Source organism: Gracilinanus agilis, chromosome 3 (assembly GCF_016433145.1).
Source record: "Gracilinanus agilis isolate LMUSP501 chromosome 3, AgileGrace, whole genome shotgun sequence".
Lineage (NCBI taxonomy): Eukaryota > Metazoa > Chordata > Mammalia > Didelphimorphia > Didelphidae > Gracilinanus > Gracilinanus agilis.
In genome coordinates, this window is record NC_058132.1 from 164270737 (window position 1) to 164295405 (window position 24669).

General features: G+C 39.6%; 1 protein-coding gene across 2 annotated transcripts; it reads right to left on the bottom strand.

The window, feature by feature from the left end:
* Nucleotides 1-3632: 3632 nt before the first annotated feature.
* Nucleotides 3633-23629, bottom strand: EI24 (EI24 autophagy associated transmembrane protein). 2 transcript variants are annotated; one of them, XM_044666183.1, is made up of 11 exons: nucleotides 23562-23629; nucleotides 18776-18921; nucleotides 17872-18017; nucleotides 12921-12981; nucleotides 11862-11928; nucleotides 10704-10828; nucleotides 9763-9882; nucleotides 9408-9519; nucleotides 6156-6267; nucleotides 5817-5891; nucleotides 3633-5394 (listed from the first exon to the last, which is right to left on the bottom strand). In XM_044666183.1, the coding sequence occupies exons 2-11, from the start codon at nucleotides 18815-18817 to the stop codon at nucleotides 5232-5234; spliced, it is 1023 nt and encodes a 340-aa protein (XP_044522118.1). In that variant the 5' UTR covers nucleotides 18818-18921; nucleotides 23562-23629; the 3' UTR covers nucleotides 3633-5231. The 2 variants fall into 2 exon arrangements, with proteins under 2 accessions (XP_044522118.1, XP_044522117.1); XM_044666182.1 differs by lacking the exon at nucleotides 23562-23629 and adding an exon at nucleotides 22236-22284.
* Between the last annotated feature and the right edge of the window lie 1040 nt (nucleotides 23630-24669).

Consider the following 24669-nt stretch of genomic DNA (forward strand, 5'->3'; position numbering starts at 1 on the left):
TAATTCAGTCCACTTCTCAACAGGAATCTGGTCTACCACATCACCCCAAAATCATCATCCAACCTTCATTTGAAGATCTACTGTAAGGGGAAATGTCCCACTACTTAGGGAAGTCCATTCTATTTTCAGACAATTTTAGTTGTTTTTTCCTTACAGTGAACCTAAATAGGCTTTGTAAATTTGATTTCTTTAATATCCTTTTTTCTACAAACATATTCAGGCTTCATGATCTTTACAAAAAAAAAAAAAAAGCCTTCCCTCAATTTTTCTACTTAATGTAACCATAATCTCTCTTTTCTGAAATACTTCTGGGTGCGTGTGGGAGGAGAGAAATAGTTCTCAACAGGATTGTTGATGCCTCAACCCTGGCAATTTGGTTTGTACCCAACCATCCTCCTGAAAGGACTCTTTTTAAAGGTCATTGATGTTTCAATTTTTGACTCTACACCAAGAATAAAAGAATAAAGAAATTTTGACCCATGGAAAGAATATATCTATTTTAATATTCTCTACTCCCTATATTTTAGAGACACCACTCTCCTGATTCTCTTACCTTTCATATTCTCTGCTAGTTTATTGTCCCAATCCCTTAAAAGTGAGCATTTTGCAAGAATATTAATTGATCAGAGTATTTTCCAGGGTGTCCCCAAAAGTCTGAGAGCAGGTTTAAGCTTTAAATAACTTAAAACTTGCTCTCAAACTTTTAGGACATCACGTCTATACTCTCTTTAGGCAATCCTATAAATTCCCTTGGCTTCCAAATACTGTTTTTATCCAAACGATTCTCAAATATATATATATATATATATATATGTATATATATATCACTCTTGGACAGATGGAGAATCTGATTGTCACTCCAGCACCTAATACAAAAGGACCAAAACTGAGCTTACCTCCTTTACGTGCCCCTAAACTGGCTCCTTTCAACTTAAATGGTATTATTATCCATTTATTCTCTGGTTTGAAAATTTTGGTCTTTTCTTTCCTATGCCTCTTCAATCCAGTTAGTTTTAATGAATCCACTTCTGCAACACCTTTTGCATCTATCCCCAGCTCTCTATTCCCACTGTTTTCTCACTAGCATTAAGCTCATTACCATTTACCTGGAATATTTTAAATCTAACAAGTTTTCCTGGCCCCATTTTCTCTCTTCTCCAATCTATCTGGATACAATTCTCTGATATGCATGCAAAAGTTTAGTCATATCACTCCTATATAATGGCTTCCTATTGTTTTATCAAGTAAAGTCAGGGTCTTAAGAGACTTGAATTTCAAGACCCCCTGATGCTACTCCTTCTTTTCAGCCTTATATTTTCTCAATTCTGGGCCAGCTGGCCTACCAACTCTAGCATTTCCCCTTTCATGGCTTTGTTCACATTGTTCCCTATACCTCGAGTACCCTGCCTTCCCTTTCTGACCTAATAGATTCCTATTCCTTTTAAAACCTAACTCAAATGTCTCCTGTGAAACTTTCCATGACATCCATTAATAACATCTTTCCCCCTTAGAACTCACACTGCAGAGAACCCCCGAATTTCAGAACTCAAAGGGACCTGAGTGGTCATCTAGTCCAATACATAACTCAAAAGCCTCTGTACAACATACTCTACACATGGACATCCAGCCTTTGCTAGATGATCTCAGATAAGAACTCACTACATCCTGAAGACACCTCTGATGGCTAGGAAGATCCCCCTAGACATCAAACCTAAATTTGCCACTGTAACTCTATATTTTACTCCTAGTTCCACATTCTGGTTCTATAACAAGCCTTCTATAATTGCTCTTCTAAGTGATAGTCATTCAAATACCCAAGGCAGAGATGGGCAACCTTTTGAGCTTGCTGTTGTCAAAATTTTTTGCCAAAAAACCAAGCATAACTCGGGTGGTTGTCACTTCGAGAACAAAACCACAATTTTGCAATATTTATAGCTTAAATAACAAAATTGTATAATCGTAATATATAACTATTTAATAAATGAAAATAGGTAAGTATAGGTAAACTTGTCACCTATAGTGCAGTGTCTACACTACACTACACAAATGTTTCATCCTCAGCAGGCAGCCCCATACTTCTGTTATTGGCGGTATGCGGCCCCGTGTCATCAAAAATGGCTATGTGTGTCAGTGCTGACACATGTATCAGTGCTTTGCCATCACTGACCTAAGGACATCTATTGTATACTCCATCCCATCCAAGCCCCTTTTCTTGAATATAGTATGCTTCATTATGATGGGAAGAAGTGAATAAAACTTTCAACTTCTTTTCTGTATGTACTTAAAATAGCTGAGGAAAAATGAATTTCTATCCAAAATTGTGAAGTTAGCCAACCTATTTCTACTTTTATAGTCTTCATTTTACTACAAATGGGAACCATGGACCCTTCAAGAGAAAGTTATCATTCTGTATTTAGCTGTATTTATCTATATTGTAGTCAAATAATTGTGTTGTGGTAATATTCTCTAGATCCTTTAACTTTCTCTGGACACTCAAGTTTATCATTATCTTTTCTAATATATTATAATGCCCAGAACTAAATATATTTCACGCATGGTCTGACCAAAATACAGTGGGACTATCACCTCTATGTTCCCAGAGGTGATGCCAAGCTTGATACATTTTAAGACATTCTTTTCTAGGTGCCACATTAGCTTGCAATCTTTTAAAAATCTCTAGATCTTTAAATAGATTGTTAAGTGGTTATACCCAACCTTGCCTATACCAACCCCCAATCCCAAATAACTGATTAAAAATCCCTTTTTAAAAAAAGCTTTTTAAAAATCCCAAATATAAGACTTTACATTTATCCCCCATCAAGTTTCATATAGTACTTGATATGACTAAGTGCTTGATTCTGCCAAAATCAAGATACTTTCCCCAATTTGCAGATAGGGAAACTAAAGTTATAAAGCCAAGCAGTTTGTCCATGTTAAGACAGCTAATGCTGGAGCTAGGATTTAGTTAGGTGTTTTTGACTCCAACTACAGCACACTGTTCACTATACCACATTGAACATATATTATGATTGTGTCATATACTACACCATAAGCTTAATATGGAGAACTATGTTTTATAAACTTTTTCTTATTTCTCAAGGCCTAGCATAAATGAACACTGTTGAGTTAGGTAGGAAAAAATGAGGGACAGTAGTCCTATTCCCATAATGCAGCTAAACCTATGGAACAGATAGATCAGCAGGGGGCATTGCAGTAAGAGTAAGGTAGGCTTAAGTAAGGCAGAAATTCTGAATAACTGGTACTAGTTGAGAACAACACACTTTAAAGAACTGCTTCCAAAGGGGTTAATTTTATTGTTAAAAAAAAATTCCAAAAAGTTTATATTATGACTTTTCAAATTACCAAAAATGCTTGACTACTTTAAACTATCTCCCCCAAACCACCCCATAGCAGCAAGGAAAGCCCTAGAAGTGATTCTTTGTAATGCTGCCTTAAAATGTTTTGTCAAAACCACAAATGATCTTATTGGAGCATACCAGAGGTATTTAAATAGCCCAAGATGTCTTTTAACCATATGCTTTAGAAATAATTCTTGTGCACAAATTCTCATTGTGTATAAATTCCAACTTAGTGCTTCCCTGTGAGACAAACTTGCAATCACCCACCCACAATTGTGGACAACTCTTAGCATTTTATTTAGCATTTTTTGTGAAAACAGTAGAGGTTCATCTGCTAACCAACAGTAGTGATGTTACAGACCTACTTCTTCAAAGGCTTTCTTAATGCTTGAGCAAGCTGCTTATCTTTTTCCCTTGCCTTATGAGAATTTTTAATGCATGAGGAACACTGTCTGGAATCTAAATTGATCTTTCTCCCTTTATGAAACACAAACAGCAGAAATGTACATACATAGACACTTTTACACACACAAAAGTGAATTCACCAATTCCAAACTCACCAGTTTTTGAGAACCAACCACTAAATGAGTGGACATAAGCCAATCCCCCTCTATAAACTACATGAAAGAGATGAGACCTGAGTTTCAGATCAACACTTTGCACAACCATCTCCCCACCAATTAAAATTAGTGCAATAAACTTACCATTTACTCTAAATTCCCTTTTTCTGAACCCAAATGAGAGCGTGTGTTCCTTAAGTACCATTATAAACTTCATGATTTTCACCAATCAGTATGTTTGTTTCCACAAGAAATTAGAAGTTCCCACTTGTTTAATTTCTTCTTTTATATTGTACAATTTTTGACAAGTGCTGGACCCCCAACCTTACTGTAAAAATGACAGAAAAAGACCCATCCAGCCACAGGTTTAATGTTTTTCATTAAGTTTTCTACTATAGTTCCTGATCACATGCAGCACCCAATGTCCCCTTGAAGTGCCGGATATAACTGGCAGTGGCCCTGACAAAGTGAATTTCAGTCCTCCGAATCTAAGTGATGGAGCTGTACCTGGTGCTTAGCAAAAGCTTGACTTTTCAGGGAATCCTGTACTAATGGTGGCACTTGTCCAGAGCTGGTACATCCCCTCAATTTAGGGAACCCTAAAAGTACCAATGATGAGAACTCTCCTATGTGATCCCCTGCAAACAAAGGGATGGAGATACATTAATTCTCCAAACCAACACACATAGTGGTGAGGTCTGTTCCCTACCTAGTCCCACCTCTTCAGGTTCTTTTTTTTGTCTTTTTTCTTTTCTTTTCTTTTCTTTTCCTTTTTTGCAGTGAAGCAGGAGGGATGAAAACCTAACCTGAGTTACAAGAACCAAAGACAATGAAGGCCGCAGAGGGAAGCAACCAGGACTAGCTTGGAGATTCCCCCTCCCTCCATACCCAATGTGTGGGTTTCACAAAAAAACAAACAAACCAAAAAACCACACACACACACAAAAACAAACAAACTGGATTTACAAAATCCATTCATCCAAGGGTGGCAGAGTGGAGGGGAGGGATGGCACGGGGAGAAAAAGCAAAGTGTTCAAATCAGCACAGGCACAGGGCTGGCAAAGGCTAGAAAACAGCTGCAGAAAAATCTGCGGTCACTGAGACGCACAACAGCATTAAAAATCCACACCTGGCATCAAAAAGATTCTGGCCTACACTCACAAGACAGTAAAACTCCAGATCCCAAAAAGGATGATGGGAATGTGCTGAGGGCCCTTGGCAGGGTGGGTCCTGCTTTCCCTAGGTGAGGGGAAATTGAGGAAGCTACCACCAGTGCCTCCCTCCAAAGCCATCCCCTCCCCTTGGAGGCAGCTCAGTGGGCTGCAGCAGCCTTCAGTTTGGCAGGAGATGGGTGAGGTGAGGGGAGCTTTTCAGCAGAGGCTGAGCTGCTCAGGGCAGATTGCAGGTAGACCGTCTTGTGAAAGAGTCTGTTGCTTAGGAAGACCACCAAAGAGAAGAGGCGTAACTGGAAGAGACTGAAAGGCAAGAAAACCATTTTAGACCTTTTGTATCTGGACCACACTGAATCTTGCTCTTCTTATGTGCTTTACCCATGTGAGTCTGAAAATCTCACACACATTCATGTCAATTGTTAGGGATGTGTGGTGTGGCATCCCCAGGGGCAAGAGTTGCACTATGAAGGCTTTCTCATCAGTTGACTAACAGACCCCAAAGTTGTGACCCTCTAACATCCTGTGTTGTGATTTGGAAAGCCATGGGGTAATAAGCAGGATCTCTCCTTTGGAGGGTATCATTTGATCCCCTGAACAAAGGAAAAGTCAAAAGAAAAGCCAAAGACCAAACCCAATTGTTTATAGTTGCCAATTTTTACTCTCTAACAGTTAATGCCTCAGTATGTATAGTCTCCAACCCTAGTGACCAAGAACTAAATACTTACTATGCCTTCCCAGGGGTCTTCGCTTCATTGGCGCTGATGATGAACAAAGGGAAGAGGATAGAGAAGAGGCAGCCACTGCAGAAAAATGGAAAAAAGTGAGAAGGCTACACAAAAAACCCAATATCTAAGTGAGGTAGATGTGAGAAACCAAAATGACCCCAAAGGGCATCATTCGCACATCTCCCAAACTCCTTTGAAAATCTAATGAATACATTATGGGACAGGTAAGTCAAATGATTTCTAGGAGGTTAACTCTCAAATGATTCTACTGAACACATTCAGAGACAAACTCCAGCTTACTCCCTTACTATCTACCCCAAGTTGTTTCATTTATATTACCTGATGATGTAAGAAGACTGCATTGCTGTGAGGAAGGCCAAGGGTAGACCAAATCCAAAGTAGTAAGGCCAATTCCTTTCAATGTTGGATAATCGCTGATGCATTTCAATTCCTGTTGAAATACAAATTTAAAATATGATATTGAACCAGAGACAAATAATCTTAAACTATATTTGACACATTTCTGTCATCTCCAAGCATACAGAAGACTTAAGAAATGACTTCAGCATAGAAATTACTCCATTATAGATATTAAGTAAAATCTCATGACAAATATAATCACAAGCAGTAATCAACTTTTCATTTGTTGCATGTTCTATAAGTGTAAAGCAACTAGTATCAGCAAAGCCATTGCAATTTAAGATTTTCATTATAATGTCATTTGCCAAAACAAATTTCTAATGAAAAACCACTATTCAAGAGAATACACCTACCCAGATTAAATGCAGTTTGAGACAGTTCTAAAAATATATATATAATCGCTAGATAGAATCATCTGGACATAACTTGAGTTTTGATTCTCCCAGACTAAAATTTGAATATTTATCTATTCTCCTTTATATGCTTCATCTCCTCAGATTCCTTGTGGCTATTCCCTAAATTTCTGTTGATTGAAGTTTTTTATTTACTCATTCTCTCTTGACAATTTCACTTACTCTTAGGGCCTGAACTATCACATTTATGTAAATTACTTTTCCTTTTAAGCTTCAGAGCTATAGTTCTAACTGCCTACAGGGCATTTCTAACTAAATGCCTGTACTACTGGCATATCAAACATATCATTTCCAAAAGTCAATTTATTATTTTTTCCTTTCTCCTCCTTCCAAAAAGCAGTTAGGTTTAGAACTCAGGAAAGAGGACTAGATAGATAGATCATTGAATTCATGGGAATTGATTGGATCACCAAGTGAGTTAAAGAAAAGAAGCCCCAGGACAAAGCCTGGATGGGGTAGGGATTGAGGGAAAGGACACATCCACATAGAAATATATGAAAAGGATGAAGAACCAGAAAGGCAAGATAAAGAATATAAATATCGGACATGTCAAGTCAAGAGCATTTAATAAATGCTCATTTTGTGCCAGGTACTGTAAGCTAAGCCCTAGGGATAAAGAAAGATAAAATAGTCCCTGCCTTCAAGGAACTTCCAATCAAGTAAGAGAAATAGAAGAACCAATAAAGAGAACAGAGACACAAAAACACAAGAAGAAAGTATCTAGGAGAAGATGGAAGTTAAACAACGGCAAATCCTCCAGAGAAGATGAAAAGAATGTGGTCTGAGAAAAAAGGTAATTAAGAAATCACTGGAGGGGGCTGCTTGGTGACTCCGCAGATTAAGGACCAGGCCTAGAGACCGGAGGTCCTGGGTTCAAATGTGACCTCAGACATTTCCTAACTGTATGACCCCAATTGCCAAGCCCTTACCTTCTCTTCTGCCTTGGAAACAATACACAGTATTGATTCTAAGACAGAAGGTAAGGGTTTAAAAAAAAAAATCACTGAACTAGAATAACCTTAAGGTGGATGAACTGACATGCTAATGGGAGGGCCAACAAAGCTGACGCAGGCAGGGCAATGATGCTAAACAAATTTCTTGGGTGGCACTACAAGAAGCTCCTTGTAGCTTCAACCACTACTGGACTCCCACAGAAAGATATGGGGTGCTGCAAGTCTAAGGCAGACCATTAAGCAGTACTAGATTCTAGAAAATGTGTACTATACATACATGATTGACAAATTAAGGATAGAGGGCTTTTTTTTGAAAACTGCTCTTCTCAGAACTGATCCTGCTCAGTCAAAAATATAAAATGCTTAAGTGGACTTCAAGGAACAAAGTCTAGTAGTAAACACTTTTTATGAACACTTATGTAGGAATAATTAAATTCCCATCTGAAACGTTGGCTGCTAGTATACTGAATACAGAAATAACTTTACAAACATTGTGCCAGATTTCACAATGATAATCAATGAAATTTTAAAAAATATCAAAATAAAAAGACCAATGGTCACATTAGAGAGTGCACTTTCAATTAAATAATGAGGTCAAGTCAGATTGCAGAGAGTTTAAGAAACGGAGAAGCAAAAAGTAGAGGTACTTGGTGTAGATGGTCTCTTCAAGTTTAGTTGAGAAAGGGAGGTGATTTGGACAGCTAGCATAGATAGAACATATATAGGACTATTTGTAGGAAGCAGAGGAGTTCATAGATTAGGAGAGGCAAAATACTGAAGATGGGGGGCAAAGGGGTAGATGATAATGGGGATAATCTGCTGGAAAAAAGGGAGAGCATATGATCTAGAATACATGTAGAGAGGTTGGCCTTCACAAGAAAGGCAACTTGTTCATCTAACTGGTGTGATATAAGAGATAGTGGGAGATAATCCAGAGGGGTGTGTTATTAAGGAGAAAAAAAACTCAGATTTTTTTATTGGTAAAATATGAAGCAAAGTCCTCAGATAAGAGGGCAGGGTTTTGTGGAAAGCTGGAGGGGAAAAAAGTTTGGGAAAGCAACTGTGGTAAATGACAGAGAACTGATAAGATAACCTCACTGCTGGGTGAAGACCTAGATGAGGTTAATAATAGTCAACATTTATATAGCACCTACTACATACCAAGAACTGTGATAAGTACTTTACAAATATTACCTCTTTTGATCCTCATAATAACTGTGGGAGGTAGTTACTATTATAATCCCCATTTTACAGATGAGGAAACTGAGGCAAAGAGGTTAAGTGACTTGCCCAGAGATACACAGCTACTAAGTGTCTATAGCTGGATTTGAACTCAGATCTTTCTGACTCCAAGCCCAGCATTCTATCCATTTCACCACTAGCTATCTCAACTGGATCTAGTCAGCACAACTTCTTGACTATACTATTATAGTAAACTAATTAATTTCTATCTTTTCCCCATATTAAATTTTAAATTCCATAAAGGTACTGACCATGCTTTACCTAAATTTTGTATATTTCCCAGCAGTATTCTTTCTTCAGAATGTAAAATTTTGTTGACACTCTTCATGCAAGACCCATGGAACCTGATTATATCAACTATCAAATTAAAGGCAGTTGTAAGGTCAGCTCTAATCATTTGAGAAGGCCTTTGAATCTTCTATCATCCAAGTTCTAAGAAGGAAAGAGTTTACCTTTCTGGCATTTTTTTGAAATTCTACCTCAAAGAGTGAAAAGGAAAGACTGGTTAACTTCTTAACAAGAACCTATCTAAGGTATCATCTCCTCAAGTAGCAAGCACTCACCTTTGTTGAACCAACGATACTCGAAACAATACAGTGAGTAGAGAAGAGACATGTGCAGGAGACTGACCAACTGGCCAATGAGATGGATTGGGAATAGACTGACAAACATACCCTGCAGAGGAAGCACAACCAACTTGAGTTCTTTTCAACATTGGCAAGAATGTCATCTTCCTCCATTCCCCCAATTAATTCCATCTGTAAAGAGAGAACCTCTCCCACTTTATTACTAAATCAGGATTCCACAGGAATATAATATACCCCATCCTACTTATTCAACTTGACAGCACTGACCAAAGACCCTCCTTCTACTCTGCCACCCCTTGTCCTCTTTGTGTTATTGGAAGGCTAGTCTCACCTGGATCAGGAAAAGGGCCTGGAGTAAGAGGTTAAATAGCATGTCGGCAATGATCTTGCTAACACTTGGGAAAGGTTGAGGCTTCCTCCCAGATACCTCGAATGCCAGATCAGCAATATCCTGCAATACAATAGGCAGTTCACCAGAAGAGGAAAAATCTAGACCATAAATCCTAATACAGAAGATCTTAACCTGGGGTATGTGAATTTCAATTTACTATATTTCAATATAATTGGTTTCTTTTGTAATCTCATGTATTTTTTTTATTTATTTAAACACATTATTCTGAGAAAGGATCCACAGGCTTCACTGACTTGCCAAATGTGTAATTAGAATCTGTTACCCTAAAAAAAACTATGATTCCCAGCACCCCACCCCACTCTCTTCCTGTCATTACGTGCAGATGTAGACAGGATATAAATTCTGTGGCGTTCCATCTCTAGAACTCTTTCTTCCTGTCACAGCTTTGGTGGCGCAGGCTTTTTGAGCAAGTAGAAAAACATGGTTCTATTTTGTTAGATAATAAACCTTATAAAATATAATACTTGAAGTATTGGACATTAATTTAAATCCTACGCAAAGTGATCTTTGATGCCCCCCAAAAAGTTATAAACACTCCTGTCTCAAGGTCACTAACTCTACCAGAATTACTATCCCAGGAAGAAAACCTGGAAAATCTCTCTCCTGTTTCAGAAAGGTATTCAGCAATGGGTTACTGTACTAACCACTGAAATACCCAGTGATTCCATTTAAAAGGTATATTAAGAATTTCCCCTATCTCTGGACATAGCATCCGAAAAACACTGTCTAGGTGTTTCTTGGCGGTGCTACCATTAAGAGGTAAGTTTAACAGCTAGCAACAGTTTTTGTTTCCAGGCTACTTTGAAGGCTACCAAGTTACTGTTTCAGAGCCAAGAAATTTATTTCTGATCTTGACTTACCTGGAACCATATAGCATTCACAACTTTACTGAGTACAAACAGGGGAAGCACCCACAGAGCACTAAAGATAGAGGTGAGGATAAACTCAAGCCAGGACCAGACATCTCCATGCAGAGAGGGATCTCCTAGGAGAAGAAAGATAAAATTACTATAAGCTATAGAAACAGACCCTAGACAACCCACTATGCTCTCCTACCTTTCATGGCCTGCTCTGTTTCATTTCTCCCATACCTGTACTCCTATTTGTGGCTCAAGAGCAATGAGGGTGAAGGGTTTCAGTTATAATAAATCATGAAGATATTAAAGATGTATTCAAAAGCTATCTCTAATGAGCAAAGTGCTCATGGGCCAGACTTATGAATGTATTTCTAATATTTCAAATGATTGACTTCTGAATCAAATTGGTTGGGTCATAAATTTTATGGAACTTAAAAATCAAACCTCTACTGTTATCTACAGTCTGAAAGCTAGCAGACAAATTCTAAAGGTCCTTTGTAATGTCAAAGACACACTTGCATTTGGATAAGCAAAGATAAGAAGGTTTCACATGAGCCTCTTACCTGGTTACCTGGCGCTGCGACTGTATTACAGTCTGTCCCTTTTGGTTGTCACTACTATGTTAAAACTTCTAATGTGCTGACTGTTTGATTAACATCCCACAACCCCCACTGCTACAATCCTCAATAAAATCTGTTCGGCTCACTCACTCACTCTGACCATCTGAGGAAAAGCTGACAGGCTGATGTGACGCTGACGTGATCTCTGTGCCTCTTTGTGAGTTTCTTCTACCAAAGTCCTTTCTCCCTTAATCTTTAACCCTTCCACCCATATTCTCCCAGCTCCTGGCTTCCTGTGCTTAGACCCACACAAGAAGATTGTGAAGTGACTGGTCTGCTTCAGAGGGTCAGTTTAACCTAGCTGCCACACACATACCACAATCTTACTATAATTTTCATTTAATCAAAAGCAGAAAGATTTAGGAGCTCCCCAAACAAGTAGTGCCTACTTGGAAAGAGGATATAGCCTCTTTGGATGTTAATATAAGACTTGTAAAATTCATGACCTCCCTCCTCACCTCAGTCCCAACAAATCAGGAAAGAAAAAGCATATAATCAGCTAGCACAGACACGGATGACAGATAGCAATTTATGTACTTACCAATAATCTGAGCTGTTACTGACTGAAGCACAGGGATAAATACTCGGTAAAACAAGAGAAGACTCAGCTAAAGAAGAAAGTCAATAAAATATGAAAAAGTTTTTCATCAAAAATACAGTCCTCACCCTCAAAAAGAAAAACTATTGAGAACTTCCAACTTTACAAACCCTCCTTCTCTATCTTATCAAGATTAGCTGCTACAATTAGCCATCTATATTTTGGGTTTTTCTCAGTTCATTTCTACTGCCCAGAGCTCCAAATGAATAAGCTAATAAAAAGGACAGGTCCAATACCAGTCTGCTTATACATTTCACTATAAACTAGTAAGAAATAAATTCAGACAGAGAAACCTAATAGTCTGGCTAAATGGCATTTTGCCAGTAGACTAGGAGAAGCAGAACCACAAATAAAAGTGCATGCTATGAACTAAACTCTGAAACCAAGATCTGGTGAGACCATTAGAATGTCTTTGCAGTTCCTCAAAAGACAAAAATATCAGGAGCAGCTGGGTAGCTCAGTGGATTGAGAACCAGGCCTAGAGACAGGGGAGGTCCTAGATTCAAATGTGGCCTCAGGCACTTCCCAGCTGTGTGACCCTGGGCAAGTCACAGAATTGACTCCAAGATAGAAGGGTTTAAAAAAAAAACCACAAAAATATTTATGTGAGCAAACTCATCTACTATGCATTGATTCCTAGTCCACTACAAAATAAGCCCAGGAGAAATTCAAACACTGTCTATCCTTAAGAAGTTCAAGTTAAATGAACAGTTCATCAATTTTCAGTTGACTATGATACACTTGTTCTGCTAAGTGTGATTTTGATGGTCAGAAGCACTGAGACTTTTTTTCCCTTAACAATCTAACAAATACTTTTTCAATACACTAGATAGTCCTTATAAAAAAACCAACACTCAAAAGTCCTAAAGAGTATTTCTACTCCCTAAAAGATACTATATTTACACAGTAAGATTACAGATGGCCAAAGAAGCCAGAAGGAAGACACTTGGAATACCTGCTTTTCTTTCTGGTCAAGGGAAAAGGTGACAAAAGCTCACTCACCCAGAACACTCCTCCATTCCAAGCACAGCACTGGAAAATTCTGCTTACTATCCTTGGCTCACTGAAAAAGATTCCACACACAGTCTGTGAAGTAAGTAGGCTACTCATTTTCACTAAGTAAATCTGTTTTCCCTTTGTATTTCTTTTAAATATTGAATTTTAAAAGATTTTTTAAAATTTGAATAGCTCAAATTGAGTAAACTGGCAAAGATAAAAAAAGATGAGAATAGTTCATATTTGAGAGTGGGGGATAAGTACACTTGGGGATTGTGTAATTAGAATCTGTTACCCTAAAAACTACAGTTCCCAGTACCCTACTCTCAAGTTATGTGCTGACATAGGGAGGATATAAATTTGGTGTAGCCCCACCTCTTGCTCTCTTGTCTTCCTGTTGGGGCTTTGGTGGAGCTGGCTTTTTTAAACAGGCAAGAACTTAGTCACGTGGTCTTAATTTTGTTAAATAATTTTTTTTAATTCTATTTCATTTTTATTCCTTCTACTTCAAGTGATTATTAACGAACTTTATAAAATTAACACTTGGAGTTGCTGGATATTAATTTAAGTCCCACACACTAGTACATTCTTGGTGGAGCTGTAAAGTGGCACAACCACTTGAAAAACAATTTGAACATTATACAAATAGTGACCCAATGATTCATACTTTTTAGCCCAAAGATTCCACCACTAAACATATCCCAACAAGATCATTGATAAGAAGCAAAATCACCATATAAACCAAAAGATTTATAAGAAGCACATTTTCAATAATTAAGTACTTTATTAGAAGATGATCAAATAGTATTTTTTGAATGTAACAAAATATTACTATGCTTTATGAAATGATGAATATGAAGAATATAGAGAGACCATGGGATAACTTACATGAAATGATGATGAAGTAAGCAGAGCCAAGAAAACAATATGCACAATGATTACAACAATGCAAAGAACCATCACAAGATAATCAAAAGTGAATGCTGCAGAATTACAAACAAACACAGCTCCATAGAAAAGATATGAGAGGACACCTCTCTTCCTACTCCTTTGCAGGGGTTGGAGGGCCACAGGTATGAAACATATATATTTTCATATTTTTTTCAATGAAGTTATTGTTTTCACAGATTCCTTCCTCCCCCCATCTTCTTCCTCTTTTTCATTTGAAAAAAAAAATATTGCTATCTAGAATGACATGGGATGGGAATGAGGGAAAAATGTAGGGACATTTTAGGTAATAAAACAGCACTTTTGATTACAAGTTTATTGAAAGCAGGGCAGGGAGGTAAGCTTCCTAAGCTCAAATCCGGCTTCCAATTCTTATTACCTATGATTCTGAGCAAGTCACTTAACCTTGTTTGCCTTGTTTTCCTCATCTGTAAAATAAGCTGGAGAGTAAATGGCAAGCCATTCCAGTACCTTTGCCAAGAAAATCCTAAACAAGATCACAAAGAGTCAGAAACAACTGAAAAAAGACTCAAAACAACAAAGAGTGCAGAGCATCGGGTTGAGGAAGACATTTACTGAATAGCTGTAAAAAGTTTAAAAGTAAAAAAGATCTGCCACCTTAATGATTCAGTAGTCACTATCCTAGAATCTCTTGGTCTTAGACCTTCAGAATTTCTGATCCACTAGTTCTCAATCCCAGTTAACTTCTACTATCCAGTTCCCTTCATTATGCTCCTAGACTGCTTGAGTAGGAAGGGAGGGAGGAGGCATGTATTAAGCACTTACTGTGCCAAGCATTATTATTAAGCACTTAACAAGTATCTCTTCTGATCCTCTTAACAACTTTGTGAGGTAAGTGCTTATTATTATGCCCATTTTTATAGTTGAGAAAACTGAGGCAGACAGATTTAAGTAACTTGCCCAAGATCATTTGCATCAGGGTTATACACCTTTTAAATGTCTGAAGCTGGATTTGAGCTCAGTTCTTCCTGGCCTCTCTATCTATCCCCTGAGCTATCTGGCTTTAGTGATCTAGCTGGTTTTCTCCACTCCTTCTCCAGGCATCTCCTTCACAGCATCTTCACAAACTGCCCTGCTGCAGATACCAACCAGAGCCTATGCCCTTGCCCAAACTACTCTTACTCCACCTACACCTCCAAAGTGGGAATTGTATCTCCTAGAACACTATTTCAGGAAAGCCCCACCTTCAGTTCATGCCCTCTTCTCTGGCCACCTTCACCAGACTCACCTTGCAGTGAACCTATATGCCTTTTCCTTTCTTAAATCAATTCTAGAACCTTGAACAATGATCAAAATCAGCTCTGCTTGAATGGGGAGCATCCATCAACTGCCCAATTTACCATCCCAGTAACTTTCAATACCAAAGAACCTATCCTAGGCCATCATTATCTATGTTGCCTCCTTCAAGGGAATTTAAGTTCCTTACAGGGAACTTAACTACCCAGCAGCCCAATGGGAGTACAGAGGGGGGACAGCGGGCAGCTCACAGGCAGCAGAGCTGGAGGGGAGGAAGAGTGCTTGAGTCACTCCCCTCCCCTTCTCTACACTTACTGAGCACATTCCTCCCTTCACCTGCCCTTCTGCCCAGTAGCCCAATGGGAACACTTGCTTCCTTCCTCTCCCTCCCCTGTGTGCAGTAAGTGGGGGGGGGGGGGGGGGAAGGGGGAAGGAGAGGACCTGGCACTCAGTCTCTAAAAGGTTCGCCATCACTGATATAACATATGACTTTTATATATGAAATTAGAATTATAGATCTAGAGCTAGGTATCAGAAGCCATCTAGTCCAACACCTACACTGTACAGATAAGAAACCAAAACTCAGGTTAATCCACCCAAGGACATATAGTTAAAAAGGTTTAGAGGTGATATTAGAACCCAGGTCTCCCCCTCACCAAAACAAAACCCCTTACTTTTTATCTTGGAAACAACTCTAAGACAGAAGGAATCCATGTCTTCCTGACTCCAAGGCCGGCACTAACCATTAGGCAATGCTACCTCCTTAAGCCCAGAGGTCTCTTAAAGATTATCCTGTACACTAATAAACTTACTGTATCATCCTGGCTCAAAGAAAGAACTATTCCAACTCTTTGATAAGGCTTGTCAATCTTTTCTTAGTCTCTCACCCCCTACCAGATCCTCTGGGAATTTATTCCAGCAATTATCCTCTCATGAACAATGATTTTCTCCCTCCCTCTTCACTAGTTACTTCCCATCTGTCTAAATACTTGCTCATGAAATGGGTGCTCACTGATTGGGGAAAAGGCCATACAAACTGTGGCAAATGACTAGAAGAGTATTGTGCAATAATAAATTACCAAACAGAGAAACATAGGAAGACTAGCAAACTGCTACAGAGCAAAGTAAGCAGAATAAATCTACTCTACAGTAACTAACTACAGTCACATAAATGAAAACACTAAAAGAAGTAATGACCAGTTTTGGTCCCAAAGAATAGATTATGAAGTATCCTTCCTTCCTCTTGTTAGAGGGAATTTTTAGGGAGCAAAGCATTGGCAGCTACTATCTACTACCTACTGTCAGATGTAGAAAAGATAATAAATAATGGACCAATCACTGGATCAGTTTTTCTTGCCCAAACTTTTTTTGTTGTTGTTTCAAGAAAGTTTCAGCACAAGCAATTAGCAGGGCAGATACTGTCAGAAATCACTATGATGCAAAAATCAAAGTTGTCAATAAAAGTTTAAAAATAAATTGAAACTTGCTCAGGACCTAACCAATTCTAAATTAAAGATACTCTGACCCTTCTATCTTGTCCTCTCTCTTCTTCCCTTCACAGAGAACCTCTGAAAAAATAAGCCACATATGGCCTCCACTTCTCAGCACCTACTTCATTAATATGGTTTTCATCCCCTCTACTTTACTGAAACTGCTCAAAGATGGCCAATGATCTACTAATTATCAAATCCAGAGCATTTTTCAGTCTGACCTCTCTGAAGTATCTGTCAGTATTGACCTCTTTTGGATGTTATTTTGCTCCTTGGTTTTACAGACATTATAATCTGATTCTATTCCATTTCTCCCCTCTTCTCACAACTTGAACTATCGCTTATGCTTCTATATTTATAGTTCTATCCTCAAATCCTCTCCTACAAGTTCAAATTTCCCATTTTTTAATACCTCTTTCACCTCAATGCCACTCTTCCATATTCAATCAGTTCCCTATGACCAGTATGTCTTTCCCTATACATATTAAGTTCATATTACTCTTTAAAGCTCAACTCCAAAGCCATTTCATCCCCAAAAGTCTTCTTGGATTTGTCAGTCATTAATAACCTTTCCCCTTGACTGATATATTACACTTTACTGTAAGTAAAATAAGATCCAGTGGGAAAAGTGCTAAACTCCAAGTATGGAGATTTGAATTCAAATCTCCATTGATGTTTATTACCAAACATACCTACCAAAGTGTCTAGAATGATGCCCTAAAGCAATAGGTGATTTGTTGAATTTGAAGATTTGTTATTCTCTCCAGGGTGGTGATTTTCTGAAGAGTCTAAAAAACTTGGTCTATACCCATAATGATTTTTCAGACAATCAGTAGGATGGTAAAATTAAGACAAAGGTTTCTCAAATATGATGTTTCATCCATTAACTCATTTGGCCTTACCCAGTAAAAATATTTGCTAATCCATTTCCTGAGTTTTCTAATCTTTTATGTACATAGGGCAGTAATTCCCAATCTTTCTAAGACTCTACTTATCTCAAAGAATGTTACAAAAGTTAAAAACACTCAAGTCAAAGTTAAATTTAATTCATTTTTATCCTAAAAATTAAACGGCACATTGTATTTTGTTAGGAAAAAAAAGTTTTTTAAAAACCCACAATGGGAGAATGTTGCAACTCCAAAAAGATGGAGAATCTATGATGGGGTTCTTAGTCATCCTCAATTATTTCATCATATCTCTAACTAAGTGCTACCAAGTGAATTCCAAAAACTAATCTCACAATAAAGATCCATTCTCCTCACCTCTCCTGCTTCCGCTCCTCACTTTGGGCTCTTCTCTGGGCTAGAACACTGCTTGCCCTTCTTCGACGTTGCTCTTCCCTCTTCTGTTGGATCCGGGCATCCAGTTTGGAGATGGTGCAGATGCCCCAGATGGAGTCCTTGATTCCCTATAAACAAAAATGTTGCAATTTTGATTGCAGGGAACATGCAGGTACAAGGAAGAGGGCAAGTAAAAGCATAGGTCAACTAATGAAAAGAAAACTGGAAGCAATTCTACTCACTTTGCTGAAGGGTCAGTTCACAAGAGAAAAAAAAGCCAATACAGAAGGAAATCTATATGGATGAAGTCCAATTCATAGCCAGATATTTGCCAGTTAGCTTTCAATATTTTCTCTCCTTTTGGCACTGTCAATAGAACCAACTCCACAGGGGTAGAATTTGGGGGCTGGAAATTTGAGGAGAATTTAAATGGGAAATGGGAAATAATAGTTGACCAGTTTTCCTCCTTACCTCCTCGCTCTTGGCTTGATGGAGATCCATCTACCAACCTTACCCAAAAAGTTCTTTATACAAGGAGGTAAAAGTTCAGTGAACTGCAGCAGGCTCTAGAAGTTTGTTCCTCTCATCTAGGCCAGTGAATGGACTATGCAATTACACAGAGGCAATATGACAGAAAAAAAAGAACTGGGAATCAAGAGTTCGAGTCACATTCTAATTAGCCACTTTTTTCCAGATCCTGATTTCTCATGTGTAAGAACAAGGGGTTAGAATGGTTGAATTCTAAGTAATCTTGCAGCTAATACCCTGATTCTTTTAAAATAAAAAGTCGATCAACATACAAGGCTTGGAGACTTTCCATTCAACTCCTTCAGCAAAAAGACCAAGAAATATGAATTCTTATTTGAGAAATGATAACTTTACTTACCCTAACAAGATCATGGAGAAACGTTTTGACACTGTCAGCCATCTCTACTTCTGCATCACATCCACCACCCAAACTATCAACTACAGGGAGAAGGGAAGAGAAGGATCCCAAAATCTCTCATCATGAAGAGCCTGGAAACACAGAGCCTAATGGGGAGAAAAAAATATTACATTGTAAAATACATAGCTAAACACCTAGTTGGGAGGTAGAGAGTGGTATCAACATCAATCCTACAAAAAAACAGATTTTTATATGCTCTAGCCAACAAGTCAACTTTCAAGCTGTGTCTATACAATCACCTGTTTTCTCAAGGAATCTAACCTACAGACCCTGAAAACATACCAATCCTCTTAACATTACTACCTTGAATTTATAAACCACTTTCCTTCCAAAGAGCTAAAAGCACTTCCATATCTACTTTTTTTTTTAACGTTTTTCTATGTCATGCAAGAAAAAGGCATCACTTAACTCTATTTTATATACAGATAAAATCAAAACCCATTTTAAGTCATTCAGTAAGTGGCAGGGTCACTCCCCTGCCTGCCATCCCAAGCAATGGCCTTACTATGGAAGCCTGACCATGATTCCAATGGAGCCTTGATATATGTAAAGGCACATAAAGCAGGTGCTCATTTAATACTTGGGAAGTAGAGCAAATTGACAAGATTTTTTTTTAAATCACCATAAAATGATTTAACCAAAGTGTGAAAAACTTTACTAGACAGTATATTTAAAAGTCCAGATAAAGCTGAATTTAGATTCATACCAGAATACACTCATCTACGTCAATGGTGACTAACAGCTTTCTTGCCTAAGAGGGCTATGTTTGTCTCCAGGTTCTATGGAGGTAAGATGACGTGTGCTGTATATCTAGCTGCTAAGAGCTAAAAATGTTAAGAGAACATGTATCTCTCTTTTCTCCCCTTATTATTCACTAGTTCTCCCTCCAACCATTTTAATTTTCACTAGGAAAAAATTTCTAGTAGATGAAACCCTGAATGGGGAAGGGGGGAAAGAGAGGTTACTCACTTTCCCTCTCTGGGCCTTGGGTTACCCATCTATGACTTGGGAGAAGCAGCTGCTTCTCTCTTTCCTCTCATACATCCATGGAGGATTAGCCAGATAGTAGTATTACTGATGAAGAACAAATCAGAGAAATTTAAATCATTACCATTGCCTGGAGAACTTGGGGGGAGTACAGTTATATAACAATAATACATGGAGGAGTACAATATATTGTTCAAAGAGGAGAGGTCCATTTCAACCTTCTGAATAACTTCATTACATATAAGGTCGTTACCTCAGGATTTGAAGCTCATATGTAATCTGAGCTCTGTTCTTATGAAACAACTAATTACCATATTCCTGCCACAAATACTCCCCTTCAACAAGCCACATAACAATAGACATACATGAAGCTGGTCATACAAATGGAGTTATCTGCCATTCAGGTACCTTCTAAATTTGAATTTTCACTTTGATATTTGTTTAGTGTATCCAAATTTAATCAATAAGCATGCTAGGTAGATGTAATTTTCTGCAAAGGATTAACAAAACTCTGATGTGAATATAAAATATATATTAATTGGAACTTAGAGGTGGGAAAAAGGGCACCTACCAAAGAGTAGGAAAAAGATTACATAGCTAAAAATGCCCTTTACATTCAGCCCCAAATTCCTTGCCAATCAAAAATCTTAAAACATAACTGACTTTCTTGTGTGGCTAATAAGAAGGAAACACCAGTGTTTCACAGCTCAAGAACAGGAGTCAAATCTGTACTTGGTAAACTTTAACCATCTCACCAAATTGCAACTGAGTTTGACCCAACTGGATGTATGCCACTCTGGAACTGGAAGAGCAGGGAACAAAGCCTGAGTTAGGAAAATTTGCACAACCAAGCAAACACCTGCTCATATAAATATGCAAAAAGAAAAAAAATGTGTTTATGTTTGAATACATATAGATACATATACACAAACACAAATATACATTTTCTTACAAGGTTCACTCTGCTTATTATAGATTTCCAATGAGTGTTCTAGTTAAGAGTAGCACAGTCATACTATTCGAATCTTATACTATCCTCTTTCCTGGTTTGCCTAATTTTCAGTATCCATCCCTCCAAAATCAATACCCACCACCCTCACTCCCACAGAGTGGCATTAGGATTGGGCCATCTTTCACTAAGATAAAGCATAAAGAGGTCTAGATTTGGGAGTCAAGAAACATGGATTTGAACCCTGCCTCTTTAACCACAAGCTAGGCGACCATATATTTAACGTCTCAAAGCTTCAGTTGTCTCACACCTAAAATGGGAATGCTCACATCCCCATCATCTACCTCACAGCATAGTTATGAGGCATAAGTGCTTGGCAAACTTGGCAAAAAAAAGTGCTATATAAATGTGAGTTATTGTTCACTACAGTCCCAGGGCAGCTTTTTCCAGGTATGTATTTTCTTAACCTGCTTGATTCCCTGGTGGTCCTCATCAAGTAGAAGGGGGAGGATATTGACAAGCCTCTAAAATACACAATGGGGACTGCCTGGGTAGCTTCATAAGCTTTAAGATGGATGCCATTTCCTTTTAATTTTACAACAACGTCTTAAAGACCAAAGCTTTCCTCCCACACAGCAATGAATGTAGTTGAGAATGTCCCTCACCCAACTCAAAGTACAGACTGGTATAAAGGCTAAGGCATCTGGAAAAGTAATTTATTCACCCAAGTTTAAACCTAACTTCTTAAAAATCATGTTATCTAAAAGCAGAAAGGGGCCTAGAGATCAAGGAGGAACTTCCTTTTACATTAAGAGAAAAGGAAAGACCTAAGAAGTTAAATGACTGGCTCAAGGTCACTCAACTAGTTAGTGACAGTCATGGCTAAGGCCCTACTTTTGATTCAATTGCTCTTTCCACTAAGCCTCCAAAGTGAAGAATCACATATAAAGCACCCCTCTTTTTGGGGGGGACCCCCAAAGCCTTGGGTATAAAATAAACCTTAACAGAGCCCTGAGATGGAAGCTTCTAGATCGGTTGTCACTGGACCGGGCATCCACAGATGCTCCATGGGGTCTGTCCCTCCTAGGGAGTTCCCTGGCTACTGAACCTAAGAACTCCCCTCCCCCCAACTCCCCAGCCCCGAGGCCTCCCCACTTTCCCGGGACTGCCCAGAGGCCGGCTGGCTGTGCCCTCTAAGTGCACTTCAGCAAATCAACAGTAGACCTGCTTGTGTCCCCCACCCCACTACACACATGCACACACAAGCGCCCACACAAACACCATACACGCGCGCGTGCTCACGCGGGCAGCAGCAGCCCAGGGCGTGCAAGCCGGGCCCCTCACTGAGACAGAGAGACAGAGCCTGAGCCCAAGCCCGAGCCTGCCCCGCCGCTGCCGTCCGCTGTCCCGATCGACCCTCGCGCAAGCCTGGCTCATTCCCCCAGTCTGCCCTCCGCCGCTGACCTGCCCGCGGCCCCGCTCGGCTCCCCTGGCCCCGGCTGCCGCCGCCGTCGCCGCCCGCCGCCTTCCAGCCGGCGCCGCTCCCCAGGCCGGGGCCCGCACCTCCCGCACTGGGCATGCCCGGGCTGCACGGGGCAGGCTGGGAAGCGAGCGGGACCAGCGCTGCGCCGAGCAGCTGCAGGAGGAGGAGGAGAAGGAAGGGGAGGAGGAAGGGGAGGAAGAAAGCAGGCGGTGGGGAAAGCGAGGAGGTACAGGCCTAGGCCCTGTCTGGGAAATGTAGTTCCGAGGCTTCCGCCCCGCCCCCGACGGTGGCGCTCCGCCCCCGTGCGTGTCTACCCCAACCCTTCTACAGATTCCCCAACGCCCGGCCTAGGCACTCTATTCCCTAAACTTTCCTCGTTTCCCTTTTGCTGACTCAATCAGTAAACATTATTGGGGGCCCACTGTTTGCCAGGCACATGCTAAGGCGCCGGGTGAGTCTCTACTTATCTGCCTAAACCTCAGTTTCCTCAAATGGCAATGGACTAGAAGCCCTCCGATGCCCTTACCAGGTCCAAATGAAAGTCTTATTGCCCTCTCCCCTGCTGGTTTGGTTTTTTTCTCACTAGGCTAATTTCAAGACCCCCTTTCTTCTAGACTAGAAAGACAGGAAGGGGTATTGGCGATAAAAACAAAACGAGTCTGAAAGCTGGTATTTGTGAAACTCAGGAATAGTACGGTGACTACAACTTCCCCGAGGGCTGGGGAGAAAATAGCCTGAAGAAATTCCGGGTAGATAAATGGAAGCACAGAGATCTGTGGCGGGTGGAGAAGGTGTAATGCAGGAAACGATCAAGTACAGAAATAACAGGGGTGATCAAAGTCCATTTCGGGGCCTGGCAGGGATTCTTAATTGGGCTGCACAGCATATCAAGGAACCTGTGAACTTGGATAAAGGGAGAAAATCATCTCTTTTAAAAAATTTTCACTAATCTCTAACTGAAATTTTGCATTTCCTTCAAATATTTAAAAATATTCCAAGAAGGTAAGGGATTGGCAAATGGGCCAGTCATACAAAACAGGCAAAGGTGTCCAGCCTGGAGCATGAGTGATTCCACCACTCTGCTAGACATTAACATTACCAAGCCCTTCCCCAACAGGACCAACAACCTCGGGTCCCTGGTCACTCTTAGCATAGTCTGTGGAGTTGTTTCCTGGATGGCTACCACTTCCTACCTACTCCATGACCAGCACTTTCCCTTCTCTTTCCCTCCTCCCTTCCCCTTTAGAAGACTGCTATTTTATTGTTCCTGATTAATTTAACAACGAAAAGGAAACATACACACTCACCTTCTCAACTTCCCGGTTCTGACTCTTCTTTACTCTCTCATCATGCTTTTGCCTCTCTTTTCATTCACGTGGTGAGAGGAAATTGAAATTTCAGAATGAAAATAAATTCTGGAAGAAAACCAGTAGTTTAAATCTGATTGTCCCCAGGAGGTGGAGCCAGGATGAGTAGCTAGAAGCAATAGAGTGAGCCCCGCCCACAAAAATCTCTTTTCCAAATAGACACACAAAATGCATCAGTTCTGATGGGAAAATCCAAGAAAAAAAAAATGAGTCATTTTTCCAGCCCAGATTTTAGCATACAGGGAAAGACTACACTGAGGCAAATGGAAGCCCTAGGCCCATATGGGGCACCTTCAGACCCATACTGGTATACCACAGTGGAAATAATTGACAAGGTCCCTGTTGTTGTCTACTATCCAGTTCCAGGTCACAAATTCTGAGTGGATTAAGGAAGGTATGGATTTGGGGAATAAGACAATAGAGAAGAGAGTAAGAATTTATTAATCTCCTTTGTGCCAAGCACACTGTGAAGTGCTTTACAAATATTCTCTCATTTGACTCTTACAACTGAGGAAGATAGGTGTTATTATTATGTCTATTTTAGAATTAGGAAACTGAAGCAAGCAGTTTAAGTGATTTGCCCCAGGTCACATAGCTAGGACCCATCTGAGGCTGGATTTCAATTAAAATCTTCCTGATTCCAGATCTCTGTTCCACTGCACCACCTAGCTGAGTTGAGATGCATTTAAACTGGGAGCTGTGGAAGGCTCCAGGAAGTTTATGAAAAGAAGCATCAGAAGCTAACAGCAGGCGTTTGGTTCAGATCCTGGGAGCAGGGAAGAATCTTAGTTCTAATTTCTAGCCTAGCCTGAAGCCTGTAGAGAAATAATCAGAAGAGGAATCTTAGACCAGTGATGGGCAAACTTTTTTTTAAAGAGAGGGCCAAAGGAAAGGAAATGCTCATCTGTCAGTCTGTTTCTAAGGCCACTCTTTTGAAGTTTCATTTCATTCAAGTATTGTATCCTACTCATTGTATTCATCAGATTAGGAATAATGTCATGGAGCTGGATAGAACATTTCAGGGGGCCGCATCTGGCTGGCGGGCCAT

Excerpts from the sequence above, each read along its gene's own strand:
- EI24 (XM_044666183.1), bottom strand. The coding sequence starts at position 18,817 with ATGGCTGACAGTGTCAAAACGTTTCTCCATGATCTTGTTAGG. Across the intron at positions 11,929-12,920 it reads GGAATGGAGGAGTGTTCTGG|CTGAGTCTTCTCTTGTTTTA; the intron begins GTGAGTGAGCTT and ends TTTCTTCTTTAG. Across the intron at positions 10,829-11,861 it reads AGTAACAGCTCAGATTATTG|GAGATCCCTCTCTGCATGGA; the intron begins GTAAGTACATAA and ends TTCTTCTCCTAG.